General features: G+C 45.5%; 1 protein-coding gene across 2 annotated transcripts; it reads right to left on the bottom strand.

The window, feature by feature from the left end:
• Positions 1-499: 499 nt before the first annotated feature.
• On the bottom strand, positions 500-21,025 carry LOC143514888 (Na(+)/H(+) exchanger beta-like). 2 transcript variants are annotated; one of them, XM_077006625.1, is made up of 7 exons: positions 20,495-21,025; positions 19,726-19,894; positions 13,686-13,796; positions 10,097-10,557; positions 9,345-9,595; positions 7,372-7,589; positions 500-573 (listed from the first exon to the last, which is right to left on the bottom strand). In XM_077006625.1, exons 4-7 carry the CDS (start codon positions 10,373-10,375, stop codon positions 527-529), a joined length of 795 nt encoding a protein of 264 aa, XP_076862740.1. In that variant the 5' UTR covers positions 10,376-10,557; positions 13,686-13,796; positions 19,726-19,894; positions 20,495-21,025; the 3' UTR covers positions 500-526. The 2 variants fall into 2 exon arrangements, with proteins under 2 accessions (XP_076862740.1, XP_076862741.1); XM_077006626.1 differs by lacking the exons at positions 13,686-13,796; positions 19,726-19,894; positions 20,495-21,025 and having other exon boundaries at positions 10,097-12,186.
• Positions 21,026-21,290: the final 265 nt, after the last annotated feature.

The following is a 21,290-nucleotide window of genomic DNA, read 5'->3' as shown; positions in this document are numbered from 1 at the left end:
AGACTCAGAGATAATTTAAAGGCCTTTGCAGGTGTTTTGAATTAATTAGCCGTTTAATATTGATTTCAATATTGAACCTTTTCACAATATTCAAATATATCATAATATTCCTTATGATACTTATGATACTGAATAAGGGGTTTTCATTAGTTGTCAGTTATAATCGTGAAATTAAAAGAAATAAACATGAACTATATCAGTCTGTGTGTAATGAATGAGTACAAGTTTCACTTTTTGAATAGAATTACTGAAATAAATCAACCTTTTCATGATATTCTAATTTTATGACCAGCACTTGTATATACGCCATGGATTCTTAACGCCCCGTTGTGTATATATACACCAGTGTTCTAAAAGCCCTGTTGTGTATATATACTTTGTGATCTTAATGCCCCGTTGTGTATATATACCCCATGTGTTCTTGATGCCCGTTGTGTGTATATATATGTAACCAGGTTCTGTCGACCACGCGAGACAATGAAGAGTCAGGTGTCAAAAGGTTTACAATTTATTCAAAACCAGGCTCTTAGGAGAAGGAAGGAGGAGTCAGAGGTTGCCACCCACCACTGGGACCTTAAATAAATCCAAGAAAACACACCAGATCAATCGAGATAAAGTTCCAAGTGCAATAATATTCCAGGCTCACAAATGGCACCACTACAAACACCGCACACGAAATTCATACATGGCACTCCATATTAGTAGCTACCCACACATCAAATGTCCCACCAAAGCCCAGTGGTAGGCGTACACACAATGGCTACAGCCTGCAGTCCCCAATACTGGTCAAGTTAGCATTAACATTAAAGTAATTAAAAATACACCATTACTTTATTGATCTTAATCTAGAGCTAATTTTAAAAAAAGGAAGGCCACCACAAACCGCCGAGAAGCAAGGACTACAACTACGGGACCTCAGGCTGAGCCACTTGGGGAAGGCCGAAGGTGTGCAGAGTTCCAGCACAGGTCGGCCGCCCTGGCGTGGACAATCAAACAGAGCTAACACAAGTAACAAATAAACACACACAAACTAAACTAATAAAGGAGACCAGAGCTTAAGCCTGTTCTGGCCTGATGCTGGCACTCAAAGGCAGCACCAATCGCAAACATACATAAATTACTAAAATTAACAAAACAACAACCAACTGCACACCATCCACCTTACCCACTGCTGACACGAAGGAGACAAAAAAAAAAAACCCCTGGGGCCCTCCACAGGCCCAGCTTTTAAAGGGTCCTTTTCCTCTCCCCATGAACCCATCATAAATCCCACAGCTCCCCCCTTTGTCCTGGCCCCATTATTGCACCCTGACTCCCAACCAGTCCATTCGGTTACATATACCCCACGTGTTCTTAATACCCCATGTGTTCTTAATGCCCCATTGTGTATATATATACCCAGTCTTCTAAATGCCCCGTTGTTTTTATATACCCGTGTTCTTAATGCCCCGTTGTGTATATATACCCGTATTCTTAATGCCCCGTTGTGTATATATACCCCATGCGTTCTTAATGCCCCATTATGTATATATACCCCGTGGTCATAATGCCCTGTTGTGTATATATACCCCATGTTCTTAATGCCCGTTGTGTATATATACACCATGTGTACTTAATGCCCCATTGTGAATATATACTCCATGTGTTTTTAATGCCCCGTTGTGTATATATACCCCATGTGTTCCTAATGTCGTTGTGTATGTATACCCTATGTTCTTAATGCCCCGTTATGTATATATACCCGCGTTGTTATTGCCCCGTTGTTGGTCATTGTTTCAGGTCTCTTGTTCCTAGTCTGGTCCACTTCCCTCTGCTGTTCTCGTTTGTGTGTTTCAGGTGTGTTGCTGAGTTTTACCGTACGTTTGGTTTTCCTGTACTGTCTAATTATCTCTTCAGCTCCTGTCTAGTTTTTTTCCTGTGTCCTGTTAATTCTCTTTCTAGTTCGTGTTGGCTTGGTTGATGCCCCTATTACACCTCTGTTTGTGGAATAACGACAGACAGCATGTCCTCAAGAAATATCAGTCATGCTAGTGTTAAAAGAGAAGACAGAAGGAGATTCTGTCAATGTTTAAACCACTCGGAAATGGCTATGAAAATGGATTATAAACTCTAGTTATCTAGCTAGTGTTTACAGTCCACTTACTTTCATCAACATTTGAACATTTCATTTATCTGAAAATGTTAATGAAAGTAAGCTGTCTGTAAACACTAGCTAGCGTTTACAGTGTACTTACTTTTATTAACATTACTTTCATTAACCAAAGCTACCTACAACCAACAACTTCCCACAAGAAAAACAAAAGCATGCCAACTGGCTAAAAGGAGTTCCAAAACATGGATAAGTTTGATTGACACAAAGCTCAGCAACAGTCACTTCCTGCGTGTTGTACCTCCCCTTTTTCACACTTCCTGTGTGTTGTACCTTTATGTCAGATCTGCCGTTTGCAAATTTGTTTCGATAGCCTACTAAAAAGCCTATGTAGTTAATAAATTGGGTGGTTCGGCAGATCAACCCCATTGCTTATCGCCTGGAGCTTCCTTCGTGTCCATCCTGTTTTCCACGTGTCCAAGCTGCGGCCGGTTCTGTGCGCTCTGCCTCGGGCTCCGGCGACCCCGGCTCCGCGCATTGTCGGGGGCGATCCGGTCTACACAGTCAGGCGTCTCCTTGACGTGCGTAGGGTTCGGGGTCGGGAGCAGTTCCTGGTAGACTGGGAGGGCTACGGGCCGGAGGAGCGCAGCTGGGTTCCGGCTTCGCGCGTCCTGTGCCCTGACTTGATCTGGGATTTCCGTCGTGACTGGGCCGTCGCTCTTGGCCCGCGGGGTCGCGGGCCTAGGGGGGGGCCTCTGTCAGGGCGGGCCCCAGCGCTGCCCCGCCCATGACCACCAGAGGGCGCTCGCGGTCTTCTGTCAGGGCAGGTCCCTCCTCCACACATGCCATGACTACCAGAGGGCGTTCGCATTCCACAACTCGCAATCAGCGTACATGACCCGCAGCCGGCTTTCTTCCTTCTTAAGGAAGCCGATGCGACTCGTCTTCGATGAGTTGTTTGGTTTCGTTCTCCGATTCATGCTCTTGAGTGTTTTTTTCTTCACTTTCTCCTGTCTCTTCGAGTTTTATCTCCTGCACCTTTTGGCCCATCTCAAGTTTTCCCCCCGCTGTATTCTTCCTGTCCGGTTTTTGGTTTCATTCAGGTAGGGTTTTGTATATCGCCGTTATTGGTCAGGTAGTCGGGTTTTTCCCTGACGTTTTTTGTTTACTTACCTCTCTCTCTCTCTCTCCCTCTCGTTTTCACGTTGAAGTTTATCCGTGTTCTTCAGTTATTAGATTTGTGTTTAGTTTTCCTTGTTTTTTGTACTTACCGCGCGTTGAGTCCTCTCCGCGTTTTTCTCGGTTTTCGTGTTTAACCCTTGGTGTATATTTATCTGTAGGGTTTTTTCTTTTTCTCTTTTCCCGCACTCCTTTTGGCGGAGGTTTCTGTTCTTTGTTTTCTGTTTGTTTATGGTTTGGCATTTGGGTCCCTTTGACTAAACATCAAGCAGTGTGTGCGCGTGCGCACCACCTGTCTAACAGAACAACTCAGCCTACCATGGACCCAGCCTTACCACAGGCCGTAGCTGATCTGAAAACTGCTGTAGCCCAACAAGGACAGCTGCTGGGCAGTCACAAGCAGACGCTGCAGCAGATCTTAGGCCAGCTGCAGAACTTGACCGTAACGCTGCAGACTGCTACTCAAGCCACACCACAGCCTGCCAGCGCTAACGTACCCCGTGCACCCGAACCCCCCGCTGTCACGGCACGTACAGAGCCCGCTCTGCCTGTGCCTAGACATTACTCAGGGGATCCGGAGGAATGCAGGGGGTTTTTGCTTCAGTGCTCTCTGGTATTTGAACAGCAGCCGTCACGGTTCCCCACCGAAAAGGCCAAAGTGGCCTACATGGTGACACTGCTCTCTGGTAAGGCATTGGCGTGGGCAACCCCGGTTTGGGAAAACCAGTCAGAGCTGTGTGCATTGTACGACCGCTTTTCCGAGGCCATGCGGCAGGCGTTTCACCATCCTGCCTCGGGGGGAGTAGTGGGTAGTCAGTTATTGCGTCTGCGCCAGGGGAAGCGATCAGTCTCTGAGTATTCCCTGGAGTTCAGAACACTAGCAGCAGAGAGCAAGTGGGAGTCCGCAGCCCTGCTGGCGGTTTTTCAGGAGGGGCTGAATGACAACCTTAAGGATGAGTTGGCTGTCCGCAAGCCCCCCGGCGACCTAGATGCATGCATTGGTCTCGTAGTTCGGCTGGAGAACAGGTTGCGGGAACGCACTCAGCGGCACCGTTCCCACAGCAACAGCTCCACGCACGCTCCTAGGGTCAACCCTCCGGTCTCAAGCAGTGAAGCTGGGGAGGACAATAAGGAACAGCCCATGCAGATAGGGCAGACCCGGTTAACCCCGCAGGAGAGGCAAACACATCTGTCAGAGGGTCGGTGTATCTACTGCAGTAGCCTGGGTCATAAACTCGCCACCTGTCCTGACTTACAGGGAAAAAGACGGTGGTCTCTCGTCTACCGGCAGGCTTCTCGGGTTCTCCCCAATACACTGGTTTGAGCCTTCACACAACCCTGTCATAGCAAGGGACTACCGAACATCGACAGGTGGCTTTCGTTGACTCAGGGGCAGCGGGTAACTTTATTGACGCCACGTTAGCTAAGGACCTTGGGGTGCCGTTGCTCGCTCTTCATACGCCACTTTCGGTTGCTGCTGTAGACGGCAGGTCGCTATCCTCAGGGGAGGTCGCCAACCAAACCATTCCCGTGAAATTGTCTATAGGAGAACACGTTGAGCACCTCACCCTGTACGTCATCAGTGCCCCCAAAACGTCGCTTATCCTTGGTCTTCCGTGGCTCCAGCGTCACAACCCCGAGATAGATTGGCTTAACCTGACGGTTAGCCAGTGGGGTTCTATGTGTAAACAGACCTGTCTCCTTGCTCATAAAGCCAGTTTTTCCAACGGGCCCCCTGAATCCGTTAACCTCAGTCGGGTCCCCTCTGACTACCACGACCTTAAACAGGTGTTCAGTAAGAAACAGGCCAGCGTCCTTCCACCTCACAGGCCCTATGACATAACCATTGACCTGCTACCTGGAACCAGTCCTCCCCAGGGAAGGCTGTTCTCTCTCGCAAGGCCCGAACGTAAAGCCATGGACCTGTACATCCAGGAAGCCTTGGCGGCCGGTCTCATTCGGCCGTCAACGTCCCCGGCTGGGGCAGGCTTTTTCTTTGTGGGCAAGAAGGACGGGGGGTTAAGACCGTGTATCGACTACAGGGGCCTTAACAAAATCACAGTAAAAGACCGCCAACCACTGCCTCTCATGGCCACTGCTTTCGAGTCCCTTCAGCAGGCCAAGGTCTTTACTAAACTGGACCTCCGAAGCGCGTACAACCTGGTTCGGGTTAGGGAGGGGGACGAGTGGAAGACCCCCCGTCTGGTCACTACGAGTACCTAGTCATGCCATTTGGTCTCATGAACACCCCCGCTGTCTTCCAAAGGCTCATTAACGATGTTCTGCGAGAAGCTCTGGACCGATATGTGTATGTCTACGTCAACGACATATTAATATACAATCGCTCACAGCACGAGCATGTCAAGCACGTCTGTCGGGTTTCTGTCTGGAGAACCACCTCTATGTTAAGCTAGAAAAGTCAGTCTTCCACGCCACTGAGGTGCCCTTTCTGGGTTTTATCATCTCGCATTACAGGCTTGCTATGGACCCCGCTAAAACTAAGGCCATAGCTCAGTGGCCTGTACCCACAACGCTTCGCCAAGTGCAGCGGTTTCTAGGGTTCACCAATTTCTACCGTCGTTTCATCAAAGACTACAGCAGAGTAGCCGCTCCTCTCACCGCCCTGACCAAAATATCCCCGGGGCCGTTTGCCTGGACCCCTGAGGCCCAGGTGGCCTTCGACGCCCTTAAAGCGCGTTTCGTGGCTGCCCCGGTTCTCGGCATGCCCGACCCAGAGCTCCCTTTCACCGTGGAGGTCGACGCCTCGGACAAAGGGGTCGGGGTGGTGTTGTCTCAGAGGACAGGGATGCCCCCTAAACTCCGTCCCTGTGCGTTTTACTCACACCGTTTGACACCCGCCGAGCGCAACTATGACGTTGGGGACAAGGAGTTGCTGGCAGGTAAATCAATGCTAATACCAATTCCCTCTAAAGTATCCGATCTGCTATGCATGTTTATGATAAACCTCTGACAAAGCAGGCTATTGTTTATAGCAAGGTACTTTATAAAGTTGGTTAGGTATATTGTATAACCTGTACTGATCTATTTGGGAAGTGAGTTCTTTTAGATTCTTACCAACTATAATTTGGAGTCAGATATTTAAGTTTTATGCACGTCAATCCTTCTTCTGCACCTATTTCTGTCCTTGGTTGTAGGCAAGCAGGTAGGTTAGTTATATCTCATAACTATAACCCCTACACTATTATTTACCAAAAATGGGGTGAGGCCTACAAAGAAAAGAACAGTACCTATAGTCAAATATGGTGGGAAAATTGTGGAAATTCAAAGATGTTTTGGAGTTGCTTTTGCTGCCTCTGGCACTGGGGGCCTTGACTGTGTGCAAGGCATAATGACATCTTAAGATTGCCAAAGGATTTTGGGTTGCAATGTAGTGTGAGAGAACTGGGTTTGCGTCCAGGTCACAGGTCGAGTAGAACAACAACCCCAAACATACTTCAAAAAGCACCCAGAAATGGATGGAAACAAAGCACTGGAGAGTTCTGAAGTGGCCAGCAAAAAATCCGGATCTAAATCCCATTGAACACCTGTGGAGAGATCTTAAAATTTGCAGCTGGGAGAAGGCACATTAAATATGAGACCTGGAGCAGTTTGGAAAAGAAGAGTGGTCCAAAATTCCAGTTGAGTGGTTTAAGAAGCTTGTTGATGGTTATAGGAAAGCGATTGATTACAGTTATTTTTCAAAAGGGTGTGCAACCAAATAATAAGTTGAAGATGCCAACAATTTTGTCTGGCCCATTTTTGGTGTTTTTCATGAAATTATATCACATTTGGCTTTTTTCTGTTTTTTATGTGTTGTTCCAATACACGCAAAGGAAGTAAACGTGTATAACAATGCATGTGTAATTGAAAGAAATTTCTGGGATAAGAAACTTTATTTTCTGTAAACATTTCAGGGGTGCCAACGGTTTCGGCCATGACTGTACATATGTACATATACACACACAGATACACTGTGACTAAAGACCTGGAGGAGCAAAGAAGATAAATGTGTCATCTGTATACCCTCCACCCAACTACAGATGTGCAGTACAATCAAATATGATGCAAGACTTACTTTGTGCACCATGGTGCTCATAACTCACCAATCACTCTGGAGACGAGGCATAGGAAGATGGTGACGATGACGAAATCCCAGTTCCAGGAGTGTGGCCCGGCCACGGTGGACACACCCAAGAAGATGAAGATGAGTGTCTCACTCACACTGCTCCACATCTTCAGGAAGTACTTGATAGTGGTGTAGGATTTATGGGAAATGTTGGCCTCTACATAAGGCCACATAACCATGCCACATGCGATCAGCCTACAGAAACATATAGGATACGGTACACCTCCACACTTTACATTTCTATACAGCTCAACTGCACACTAGGGTTGCAGCGGTAACCGGTTTCACGGTATACCACGGTATTAAAATGCACAGTTATCATACCATGTGCGTTTGCTTATTACCGGTAAAAAGCAAGCCAGCGGAGAAACTGACCCGCGCATGCGCAACTCCGCTCCGGTTCAGCTACTCAGCACACAGCAGTGAGAATGGCAGAAAGTGCATCAGACTTAACACATTTTTTAACAAAAAAAAAAAGCTAAACTAAAATCAGTGGTGAAAATGACGTAATCGTGGTAGCTCCGCCCGTGCGCGAGGGTCTCGCGCTGTCGATTCGCGAGGTCGTGCACCTCTCGAATTTTGTAACTTTGCGCGCGCTGTACCTCAGCGCAATGAACAAAGTCATGTTTGCAGGATTCATACACGTTTAAAAGGTGGAATTAAAACACTTGTACGTCACTTTAAAGGTCCGTTTCAATATTTCCCAGCACCTTAAACTTAATTAAGTTAAATATTTATACATATACTCGAAATAATTCACTTTTTCATCACATTATTTAATGGTTGTTTATTTCCAAAACGCCCAATCTTAACGTCTTCACGTTCTCTCATGTTTCGTCCTGGAATTAAAAGAAGCTCGTATTTGTTAACGTAAGACAAAAGAACTGTGCCGAGTCGCGCGCTACGGTCACTAGTGAAAGTATAAACCTAGCTTTTTATGGTCCTTGCTTTCGCTGGATGTGAAAGACGCCATTAATTTACATGCGTTCAAATTCTAGCGTACCTGTTTTTGATATGTTAAAACCAGACTCGGTGTGAAAGCCTTAAAATAGAAATCTCTATTGTGATGATGTCAGAAATAAATCCTCTCTTCCTGCAGTATCTGGTTATATTCCAACTTGGCAGTACAACAGTTGTTGATCAGACACTGACCCAGGCTGAGTTTATCAGATATTAAATAATTTAAACTTAAATAATTGTACTGAAATCCATGATTTAGGTTTCTCTAATTTTGCAGTATTTATATAAACATGTGTACAGCTTATTTTTTTAAAGGACACATTTTGTATACAATAGTTTCAGGTTTCTACAATAAATAGTTAATTGAACAAAATTAACTTGTTGTAATTTCTTTAAGGGTCAGTGTATCTTTTAATAATATACAAACTAACTGTGATACCGTGATAACCGTGATACCGCGGTATTTTCTGAGACGGTTATCATACCGTGAAAATCTCATACCGTTGCAACCCTACTCCACACTATATTATTCTCTATATTTTATTCTCTATATGGGTATATTAACATCAAACTACACTGAATTGTATGCCAACATAGGCTTTGAGTTATCAAATAAAAGATAAATGACTTTGTATCTCAGGGCTGGTAGGCCTGATTATGGAGAGTGTATTGGGATACAACTGGTTTCTAATGTTTGTACCAGTATGTTCTTACACCTGATTTATGAGGCTAAAGAGTTGATCTGCTGGTGGGACTAGAAGCTTCAGGCTTCTGATCAACACACAAACTGAATACATGAACTCCACATATTTATTAGAGTGGGGGTTGACCCTTAACCTTAGCCTGACTTTACCTTAGCCTTAACCCTAGCCTCAAACCTAGTCCTAGCCCTGGTAAATGGGGAGCATAAATGCACCCATTTGTTTTACTATGGCAGTGAACATGGGAACAAATCAAGTGCTATTGAGGACATGGTCAGCAGGTACTCACGCCATGATACCAGACAGGTGAAACACCTCTGCTGACAGGTAGGCCATGTAACTGTACAGGAAGACAAAGAGCGGCTCGATGACCCTCGTGTGGGATGTGAAGCGAGAGGTGATAGCTGCTACCAGCCCATACACTGTTCCCACGGCAATGCCTCCAATCGCCACCACAAAGAAACACACCATGCCCAGAAATGCATCAACCACAATCACCTCCCCAACACTAGCAAACTCCTCAAACAGGTGGTACAAGACCTGGATAAGAAGAGAAACAAACAAAAAAGTACTAATAATAAATGAGGACATTTGAGGTGCCCTGTGTGTCAAAACAGGTAATCTGCATAAGTACCAAGGTTAGGGTTAAGTTTAGAATTATCTCTGCTCTGCTGACAGGTTGGAGTCCTCACCCAACTAAAACACATTATTCTGCAAGTAACATTACAGTTAGAAATATGCAGAACCCTGACTCACACATCAGAGAAGCTATTTAAGTCTACCTTAAATACACTACACCTTGACCTGACTCGCTGCAACTTTTAAACCACCCTAATTTGACTCACTGCACATTTAACCTACTAAATAATAAAATAACTCTACAAACAACTTTAACGTACTATACCCAATTAAATTAACTAATTTCCCCATTTCTCCACACTTACTTAAGCCCCCTTCAGCCCAAACTGAGTCACGAAACCTTTAACCTACTCCACCCTAACCAAACTCAGTGGTCTCTTAACCCACTGTACCTCGACTTACCACTGTGACGGCGTCATTGAGCAGTGACTCCCCAAACACCAGAATATGCAGGAGCTCGTTGACATGGATCTCTTCAAAAACAGCAAGCACTGCAACCGGGTCGACTGCAGAGGCTATGGAGCCAAACAGCAGACAGGCCAGCAGGTCCACACCAGCCAGCTTCTCGCCCTCCATCCAACACACCCCATACAGCACCAGCCCTATTAAGAAGGAGTTCCATATGGTGCCCACCACAGCAAACACCAGGATGGAGCCAATGTTCTCAGTGAAGGGGCGCATGGGGAGGAAGTAACCGGCATCGAGTATGATGGGTGGCAACAGGCAGAGGAAGAAGATCTGTGTGTTGACCACAGGAAGAGTCTCTCCCAACAGCCTGATCAGACCACCCAAAAGCAGACCCACCACGATCAGCACACAACTCTCTGGAACAACACTCGACACCCGTGGAATAAAGTGGAACCCTGTGAGAGAGGGAGAGGGGTAGCATTAACGGTCATACACAGTGTTACAAACTTCAGACATGAGTAATATTATCACATTCATCTCGCCCAACACTCATTCTCTGTCATACTGGTCCGCGTGTCAGTGTTTTCCCTGCCCTAGTCCTGCCTTGTTTCTAGGGGTGTGTTTAAAAATCGATCTTTCGATTCAAATCAATCTTCATTTGAATGATTCGATTTATGAAACCTGGAATCGATCTTTAGAATTAGCCAATTTTCCCCGCATATGCGTACGGTTTTAACGTCTCGCGTTTTATCTTGCGAGATCCTTTTTTTTTTTCGAGCACCGCCACTTGGCTGGGGTGATCAGTTAAGCATGGCTGCAGCAAGAGTAAAAAAACTTTACCACTGATCCACATCTATGATTCAATGAGTTACTAGTTCGCTCTGGCCCCAACCACTGGCGAGCGATCGATCGCGATATAATACTTAATTTGTGTCCATTTTACACCGCCACACCCTCCAGGTTCAAATCTCACTCCAAGCGATCTTGAAAAGTTGGCAACCCTGCAGATGTATGGTTACATTTTGGATTCAGAAACCATGATGGTAGGGAAGAGTTGGATAAAAGCACAGCCGTGTGTAAACTGTGCAACATGGAGGTGAAATATTGTGGGAATACTACAAATCTGAGAAATCATTTAATGCGACACCTTCCTGATATTAAAAAAATGCCAGAACCCAAACAAACTCCACTAGAGAAGGCATTTGCGATTAAACTATCTACAAGTTCTCCCCGTGCCAAAAAATAACCGAAGTGCTTGAATTCCACCATTTAAAGGTGTATGAACCCTGCAAACATGACTTTGTTCATTGCGCTGAAGCGCGGCGCGCGCAAAGTTACAAAATTCGAGAGGTGCACGACCTCATGAAGCGATAGTGCACGAGCGAAGCCACCGCGATTACGTCGTTTTCGCCCCGCGGACCCTCACGCCAGTTGCGACGCATCAAGTATAAAGCTGTGAAGTTTTCTCAACAGTTGGCAAAGGAGCTGTCTCACTCCTCAACATGTTGATCAACTCCTTTTCTTGCAGAAAAAATTGACAATCTCCAAGATGTCAAAAAGCAGTCATGAATAAATCTTAGTTTTTGGACCTTAATGTTTACAATATTCAGAACTATGTTCATAAATGTTTTGAGTGTTCCTTGTATCATTACAACATTTCACATTCAAACTACACTTTTAATTGTAACTGAAATGTCCCTACAAGAATTGATATTGAATCGGATCGAATCGAATCGAAAATCGAATTGAATCGGGACCTTGTGAATCGAAATCGAATCGAAATGGGAAATCAGTGGTGATACCCACCCCTACTTGTTTCCTAGTTTCTTCTGTCCGTCACGCCCCTGTACCTTGTGTCCCATGTCTCTGTCATTATCGGTCCCACCAGTGTCGTTTTTGTCAGCATATTTAATCCCCGTAGTTTCAAGTATACGTGTCGGTCATTGTTCGAATTTGTGTATGGTTCCTGGTTCATGTATGCTTTCTGGTCATTCCTAGTTCTGCCCGTTATCCCTGTATCCTAGTTATCGGTTTTGTCTGCATGTTAGTTCTTTGTTATTCATGTATCGTGTTTCTTACCTTTGTTCATTGGTTACTCCCGTTCATCTGTTTTCTGTTCACATCATATTTATTGTTAGTGTTTTATGTAGTAGCCGCGTGTGTCTGTTTCCCCATTGTGTTTTGCCACATTCACTGTGTTTACTTTGTTTGCCATTAAGTCGTGTGTTTTCCTTATGCCAGGTTTTCTCCCCAGTTTGGTTATGTTTTGTTTCTGCAATAAACCTTAATCTCCCACACTTGCGTCTCGCCTGCCTAGTCTGATATGTAACAAATATGTATATTTTGATCTGTATTGTTTATACTCTACAACCAGTATTATCATCAACCTATTTCTCTTCTATTTGTTTTACTATAATGAAATTCTTATTAGTCATTTAAAAATACATCATATTCATTAATCCCAGGATTAAATGTGGTCGGAAGGGACCTGACCACGGAGCATCATTCTCCCTGTTTATTAGGACTGTGGGTGTATCTGCACTGTACTGTGACTGCAAAATAAAACTGGACAGTGTGGTGTGTATCAATGCTTCCTCTTCTGTGGGGATCTGTGGCTAAGGCCCTGTGACTAATTTATGCTGGACTAATGCTCATTAATCTGTAAGACAACTGAAAACTGTACATGGATGTACACTACCATTCAAACGTTTGGGGTCACCTAGGCAATTTTGTGTTTTCCCTGAAATCTCATACTTTTATTTATCAAATGAGTTGCAAAATGAATAGAAATATAGTCCAGACATTGACAAGGTAGAAATAATGTTTTTTTTTTTTTTAAATAATTTTCTACTTTAAATTTTGCTTTCGTCAAAGAATGCTCCCTTAGCAGCAATTACAGCACTGCAGACCTTTGGCATTCTAGCTGTAAATTTGCTGAGGTAATCTGGAGAAATTTCACCCCATGCTTCCAGAAGCCGCTCCCACAAGTTTGATTGGGTTAATGGGCACTTTTTTCGTACCATACAGTCAAGCTGCTCCCACAACAGCTCAATGGGGTTGAGACCTGGTGAGTGCGCTGGCCAAGCCATTACCGATAAAACACCAGCTGTCTGCTTCTTCTCTAAATAGTTTGTGCATAATTTGGAGGTGTGCTTTGGGTCATTGTCCTGTTGCAGGATGAAATTGGCTCCAATCAAGCGCTGTCCACAGGGTATGGCATGGTGTTGCAAAATGGAGTGATAGCCTTCCTTATTCAAAATCCCTTTTACCTTGTTCAAATCTCCCACTTTACCAGCACCAAAGCAACTCCAGCCCATCACATTACCGCCACCATGTTTGACAGATGGTGTCAGGCACTCTTCCAGCATCTTTTCAGTTGTTCTGCGTCTCACAAATGTTCGTCTGTGTGATCCAAACACCTCAAACTTTGATTCATCTGTCCATAACACTTTTTTTCCAATCTTCCTCTGTCCAATGTCTGTGTTCTTTTGCCCATATTAATCTTTGTGATGGGGTCAGAGACTTGACCTATCACCTGGACTGTGTGTATGTATATGTATGGGTATGCAGATTAATAGCTCACCGGATGTCCTATGTTCTCAGGGGGGGGAGGACCGTCTTCCAGGGCTTCCCTGGTGCTGGCCGGTAGAGCCCACGGTCGGCAGTAGAGGGGGGGAGATGGGCCCTACTGATCCTGTAGGAGGAGGACAAGGGAAAGACAGGAAATCATAACCATGCAGGATGTGATTAACAAACAATGGTGTATTATCATGTTCATGTGTATTGTATAGATGTTCCAACAGGCGGCACGTGTGGTCCCGCTCCAAGATGTTGGTTCAGTCTAACAAGGTTGGGGGCGGGGCTACTCGTTTAAAAGGCCGAACAGAAGATCTATCGGAAAACGACCTTCCTGGAGGGGTAGCAAGTGTGCCCCGACATGTCGCCAGAGCCATTTACTGCACGAGGTTTTACTATTGTTTTATCTGATCCGAGGGACTATGTTCACGTCTGTTGCACTGATTAAAATCTGGGTGAAGTTTACTTCGGAGTCCGGCCTGATCTTTTCGGGGAGAACCCTGGTCTCTCAGAGTGTGAACCGTGGAGTCGCGCCTACCCCAAGGCACATCCCCACAAATGGTGGCAGCGGAGAAGTCTTGTAAGTTTGTAGAAGTAAGGCGCAGGAGACGGCTTGTACAAGTAACAAATTCAAGACAACCCCGTTATTGAAAGGATGGCTCCAAAGAGACCCCCCGTCGTGCACAGCACAGACCAAAGTGACCCAAGGACGGAGGAGGACGATATGTCGAGTCGACAAGTGGAGATAACGCCAAGCGACTCGGGCAAAGACATTGAGCACGTATGCAGTATGCTACAAAGTTTTATCACGGAGCAGAGGGCTAAAGATGAGCACATGCGAAGTGAAACAGCAAAAAATGAACAACGGTGGCGCACAATGCAGCATCAGTTCAATTTAATACAAGAAGAAGTGCAAAGAAGGCACACGGAAAGCGGACATGAAGCCGGGGAAAGGAGTGAGTTGTATGAAGCGACACAGTCCCAAATTCTCCGGAGTTCTTACACCGCCGGTGGAGGACGGAAAGGCGTTTCAGAATTCCCGCACCAGCATCAACCCTGCACGAGCGCGATATGGCCAACTCCTAGAATGCCAATGCTCAAAGATACTGACGATATAGAACATTTTATGACGACGTTCGAGCGGATGGCTCAGGTAGCTAAATGGCCGATAGGAAGCTGGGCCATACACCTAGTCCCACTGTTAGACGGCAAAGCCCGAGCAGCCTACGTCGCCATGGACGCTGACGACACAGGCAACTATAGTAAAATCAAACAGGCAATCCTACAGAAGTACGAGATAAACAAGGAGACCTACCGCCAAAGGTTTAGAGATTGTACGGTCCAGGATGACGAAACTCCGAGGGAACTATTCACCAGGCTTAAGTCGCTATATGAAAAGTGGATGATGCCAAATGAAAAAACCAAAGGAGAGATCGGAGAAACGATTATCTTGGAACAATACCTGAGCATGGTGAGTCCCGAGTTAAGACGCTGGATTGTCGAGAGAAGCCCATCGTCGGCCGAAGAGGCGGTGGAAATGGCGGAAGCATTCGCGGCGGCGAGACTGGCCGACGGAGAGTTCAAGTTGGGGAATCCCAACAAACAACGTTACCGCGTTGAGCCAGGTAGGCCTGAAGGTATGGCTAGGGGTGGTCCAAATGGGCAAAATAGTAAGGCTACCGCGCAAAGGCATTGGCGTGATACTAATAGGAAACCAGAGAGGGATAGAAACGCGATTGTAAACCGTGCGGACAGAGTTTTTAAATGTTTCAATTGCAATCAACTCGGACATAAGATAAACGTATGCCCGTTATTGCAGAGTTCAGCTCGGTTGTGTTATTCCCCTAGAAGAGAGCATAGGTTTAAACCGGTAGCGGATACGAAGGAGAGTCTGGTGGATGTAAAAATAAACAACAAAACGGTTAAAGCCCTGATAGATACAGGCGCTAGTCAGACATTAGTTTCGGCGAAATGTGTGCCAAACCTTCACGTAAAACGAGAGCTTAAGCTCAGAGTGAAATGTATACATGGGGAGGAACAAACCTACCCGACAGCGGCGGTTGACATTGAAATAAATGGGCAAATGTACCGATTGAATGTCGGCATCCTAGATCAAATTCCGTATACTGTGGTTCTGGGGAGAGACTTACCAATTCTGATAGACTTATTAACATCGAGTCAAAAAACGGCAGAAGCGTTTGTGGTTACCAGAAGCCAAGCAAAACAAAATGAGGCAGATAATATGAAGTTAATGCAGGAAATGCCATTTAATATAGTTCCTAAAATTAAGAAGTCTCGCAGGGAACGAAGATATGATAAGGTGAAGGGCACAGCCGTTTCAGAACCGTTAACAGTTCCAGAAACTAATGCAGGAGAATTATCAGGGAATATAAGGGAACTTCAAATGCAGGATGTGTCTCTTAAACCCCTATTTCTGAAATGTAATCAAGGGAACAGTCTGGGTAAGAATGACCTCCAGTTTAAATTGAGAGATAACATTTTGTACAGAGTAAAGGGTGAGGTGGAGCAGTTGGTGGTACCCACATGCATGAGACAAACAGTGCTTAAAATGGCACATTCTGAGCCATGGGCAGGCCACTTAGGACAGGCTAAGACACTGTCTAGAATTGCAAGCCGGTTTTTTTGGCCTAGGGTACATTTGGATGTGGCAGAGTGGTGTAGAACATGTCCAGAGTGTCAGTTATCAGCGCCTCAGCAGAGAGCGGATAGAGTTCCTATGATTAACATGCCCATCATAGAGGAACCATTTGCTCTCATAGCCATGGATGTGGTCGGACCCCTGCCGAGAAGTCGGGGGGGGGACCGGTACATTTTGGTGGTTTGTGATTATGCAACACGGTATCCTGAATGTTTTGCACTCAGGAAAGTTAAAACGCGCCAAATAGTTAACGCATTGATCCAGTTAATATCTAGGGTGGGTATCCCAAGAGAGGTCTTGACAGACCAGGGAACAAATTTTACATCTAAATTGCTCAGAGAGGTTTTTACGCTATTAGGAATTAAGGGTATAACGACCACCCCATACCATCCTCAGACCGACGGGCTCGTTGAGCGCTTTAATAAAACACTTAAAAGCATGCTCAAGAAGTTTGTTTCAGAGACGGGTGCAGATTGGGACCAGTGGCTGCCATATCTCCTCTTTGCCTATAGAGAGGTTCCCCAAGCCTCTACAGGATTTTCACCATTTCAGCTTTTATATTCTAGAGAAGTGAGGGGCCCAATGGATGTCCTAAAAGAAGCTTGGGAAGGACAAGATGGAGAGCGGAAGATCAATGTGCTTTCACATGTGCTTAAGATGAGAGACAAGATGGCTCAGCTGACAGAGATGGCCAGAGACAACATGGAGGGAGCTCAGCGACACCAAAAACAGTGGTATGATATGGTCGCAAAAGACAGAGAATTGCAACCAGGCAATAAAGCACTTGTTCTTCTCCCCACATCTGACACAGGTCTGTTGGCTAAATGGCAGGGACCATACGAAGTACTACAGAAGATAGGTAAGACTACGTATGAACTACTCCTCCCTGACAGGAAGAAATCAAGACAAACCTTCCATATTAACATGCTAAGAGCGTGGCGAGAGGGCCAGCTGAATCCAGCAGAACAGTTATGGGTGAGAGCAGTTGGAGAGGAGGAAGAGCGTGAAGAGCAGTATTTTCCTAGTATAGGAGAGACCAGTACCCCTCTTGATCTGTCACACCTCAATACTCAACAACAAGAAGAGCTTATGAGCATAATTCCACCAAACCTCTTTAAAGACGAGCCGGGCAGAACAAGCATCATGCAACATAACATCCGTCTGCTGAAACCGGATCCACTCAGACAGACGAACTGCAGAGTGCCAGCACGCCTGATTCCAGACTTAATGAGGGAAGTACAAAGTATGCTAGAGCTGGGGGTGATAGAACCGTCAAAGAGTGAGTGGTGTAGCCCTGTGGTGCTGGTGCCCAAGAAAGACGGGGGCCTGCGATTTTGCGTAGATCTCTCTAAGCTCAACGCCGTGTCTGCTTTTGATCCGTACCCTATGCCAAGGGCAGATGAGCTGGTTGAAAGACTAGGAAGAGCAAAATTTCTTACAACACTGGACTTGTGCAAGGGATACTGGCAAGTGCCACTCAGCGATACAGCCCGTGAACTGACTGCCTTTCGAGTGCCGTCTGGTCTGTACCACTTCGTGGTGATGCCATTCGGTCTGCATGGGGCGGGCGCTACATTTCAACGCCTCATGGACGAAGTGCTGAAGGGCACTGAAGGGTTTGCGGCTGCCTACATTGATGATGTGGTAATATATAGTACTAGCTGGGACGAACATGTGCAACATGTACAGTGGTGGACAGTAACTAAGTAAATGTAATTCGTTACTGTACTTAAGTAACATTTCCATGTATCTGTACTTTACTCAAGTACTTTTATTTGGTAAGACTTTATACTTTTACTTCACTACATTTCAAAGCGAAAATTTGTACTTTTCACTTCGTTACATTTACAGAAACATGTCGTTCCTTTTTCATTTTTAAATCAACGTTTAATAAAATACCGAAAGGTAAAAGTGTACCATGTCACAGACTATAACCAATCAGCGCTCAGTAAGAGATTAAGATTTGTACGCTAAATGGCTGAGGATCTGACATGGCTGCAACAGATGTCTTCCCCCAACACCCCTGGCCTTATTTAGCCGAAGTGTTTGTATTCCTCGAAAAGAAGAATTATTCGTATTCCTCCTCTGCATTCCGAAGAACACATCGCTGTCATCATTTATGAACTCGCTGTCAAACTTGAAAAAACACATCGAAGTAAGTTCACCATTAGATTAGTAGGTTTATATACCCCGGTTAATTATATCACATTGAAGTACACTACATTTAACAGATGCTTTTATCCAAAGCAATGTGCTAGTACCCGAATTGCAATCTGTGGAGATGCTAAGCGCCAGTTTAACACAGGAGACTCCCACATCAAACGTTAAAGCCGGGGACACATACACGCGAATTTGGCCAAGCGAAGCGAACTTCACAATTTATTCATATGAGGGAGGCGAAGGCAAGTAAATATGAGCGAAGCAAAATTATTAAAATTATTATTATCAGGGTTGGGGGGCGGGGCGGCGGCATGTGTGTAAAATGTTGGCGGGGGTGGCGGCGAGTGTAAATTGTTGGACACAAATTAAGTATTATGTCGCGATCGATCGCCAGTGGTTGGCGCCACAGCGAACTAGTAACTCATTGAATCATAGATGTAGATCAGAGGTAAATAAACTAGATTTTTTTTCAGTGTGAGAAATCGGATGTATGTGAGGTGTAGTGCGAGTGAAAACGGTCTCTGGTAAAGACAGTCAATGCGTGTGAGTTGGCAACTCTGATTATTATTATATTAATTATTCGGCCAAGTTTAATATTATGAGTTCAGTTGGTTGGGCTGCACACAATTCTAGTTCGAGGTGCTAGACTAGAGCTTCTAGCTTCCCTGTCCCGCCATGTGGTGGACAACAGAACCTCAGAAAAAGTCCCCCAAGCCCTACTGAAGTGGCCGGTTCGAAATTATTGTTCTGTTTGGTGGTGAATTATGTTTTCATATTAAACTGTTTGTCCACTTGTCTACCTTTCTAGTGTGAATTATTAATATGGATAAAGTTTGGAGATGAATGTTGTGAGGATAATATAGGCTAGATTTGTGTATTTTGTGTTTGCTAGGCAAATGTAAGGCACTGTTTCCTGCTCACCTTTTGATCGAGTAGGCCTAGGGGTTTTGATGTGACGCTAAGAAAAAAAAGGTTTTTACTTTTACTTTTAATACTTAAGTATTTTTGAAGGCAGATACTTTTGTACTTCTACTCAAGTAAAAAATTGAGGTGAATACTTTTACTTGAGTAATATTCAATGCAAGGTAACTGTACTTTTACTCAAGTACATAATTGGTGTACTTCGTCCACCACTGAACATGTACAAGTGGTCCTACAGAAGATTGCTGAGGCAGGTCTGACGGTCAATCCATCTAAGTGCTGTTTAGCAAAAGACTCTGTTTCATACCTGGGTTATATCCTAGGAGGTGGTGTAATATGTCCACAGGTTGACAAGGTGGAGGCGGTCAGGAGAACACCGGTTCCAACCACAAAGAGGCGGGTGAGATCCTTTCTAGGTCTGGTTGGCTGGTACCGGAGATTCATTCCGGACTTCTCCAATAGAGCGGCGCCACTGACTAATTTGACCAAAAAGGACAAGCCTCAAAAGGTAAAATGGACAGAAGAATGTGATGTTGCCTTTAATGATCTTAAACAGTGTTTGTGTGCAGAGCCAGTTCTGTGTAGCCCAGACTTCGAGAAGCAGTTCGTGGTCCAGACAGATGCGTCGGGTCATGGCCTGGGGGCAGTGCTGCTTCAAGGGGATGCTGATGCACGGAGACCAATTCTGTTCATTAGTAGGAAGCTGTTTCCGAGGGAGATGAACTACTCAACAGTGGAGAAGGAGGCTCTAGCCGTGAAGTGGGCCCTTGATTCTCTGAAATACTACCTGATGGGGTCTGATTTCATCTTAGAGACTGATCATCGTGCACTGCAGTGGATGCAGAGGATAAAAGACACCAATGCACGGATTACCCGTTGGTATTTGTCTTTACAACCTTTTAAGTTTCAGGTGCGGTACCGGAAGGGAACTCAAAATGTGCCTGCGGACTTCCTCTCACGTCCCTCTACCGAGTGACTAGCTGAAGGGGGGGGGGGTGTGTGATGGGGTCAGAGACTTGACCTATCACCTGGACTGTGTGTATGTATATGTATGGGTATGCAGATTAATAGCTCACCGGATGTCCTATGTTCTCAAGGGGGGGAGGACCGTCTTCCAGGGCTTCCCTGGTGCTGGCCGGTAGAGCCCACGGTCGGCAGTAGAGGGGGGGAGATGGGCCCTACTGATCCTGTAGGAGGAGGACAAGGGAAAGACAGGAAATCATAACCATGCAGGATGTGATTAACAAACAATGGTGTATTATCATGTTCATGTGTATTGTATAGATGTTCCAACAGGCGGCACGTGTGGTCCCGCTCCAAGATGTTGGTTCAGTCTAACAAGGTTGGGGGCGGGGCTACTCGTTTAAAAGGCCGAACAGAAGATCTATCGGAAAACGACCTTCCTGGAGGGGTAGCGAGTGTGCCCCGACATGTCGCCAGAGCCATTTACTGCACGAGGTTTTACTATTGTTTTATCTGATCCGAGGGACTATGTTCACGTCTGTTGCACTGATTAAAATCTGGGTGAAGTTTACTTCGGAGTCCGGCCTGATCTTTTCGGGGAGAACCCTGGTCTCTCAGAGTGTGAACCGTGGAGTCGCGCCTACCCCAAGGCACATCCCCACAATCTTTTTCTTTTATTAGCCAGATATGGCTTTTTCTTTGCCACTCTGCCCTGAAGGCCAGCATCCCGCAGTCGCCTCTTCACTGTAGACCAGGGGTCGCCCGCGAGGACGTTATGAGTCGCCCGCGGGCTTGTTTTAAAAACAGCTCACTATATTGCCATGCACCAAAGCGCTGCATCGTTTATGTTTTTGCTGCTATTAGCGATTGTCCACGGTTGCTAGCGGTCTTCCCGCTTAGCAATTGACA

Source organism: Brachyhypopomus gauderio, chromosome 5 (assembly GCF_052324685.1).
Source record: "Brachyhypopomus gauderio isolate BG-103 chromosome 5, BGAUD_0.2, whole genome shotgun sequence".
Taxonomy (NCBI): Eukaryota; Metazoa; Chordata; class Actinopteri; order Gymnotiformes; family Hypopomidae; genus Brachyhypopomus; species Brachyhypopomus gauderio.
The sequence above is the reverse complement of the archived record's forward strand: the minus strand, read 5'-3'. Positions and strand labels throughout refer to the sequence as shown.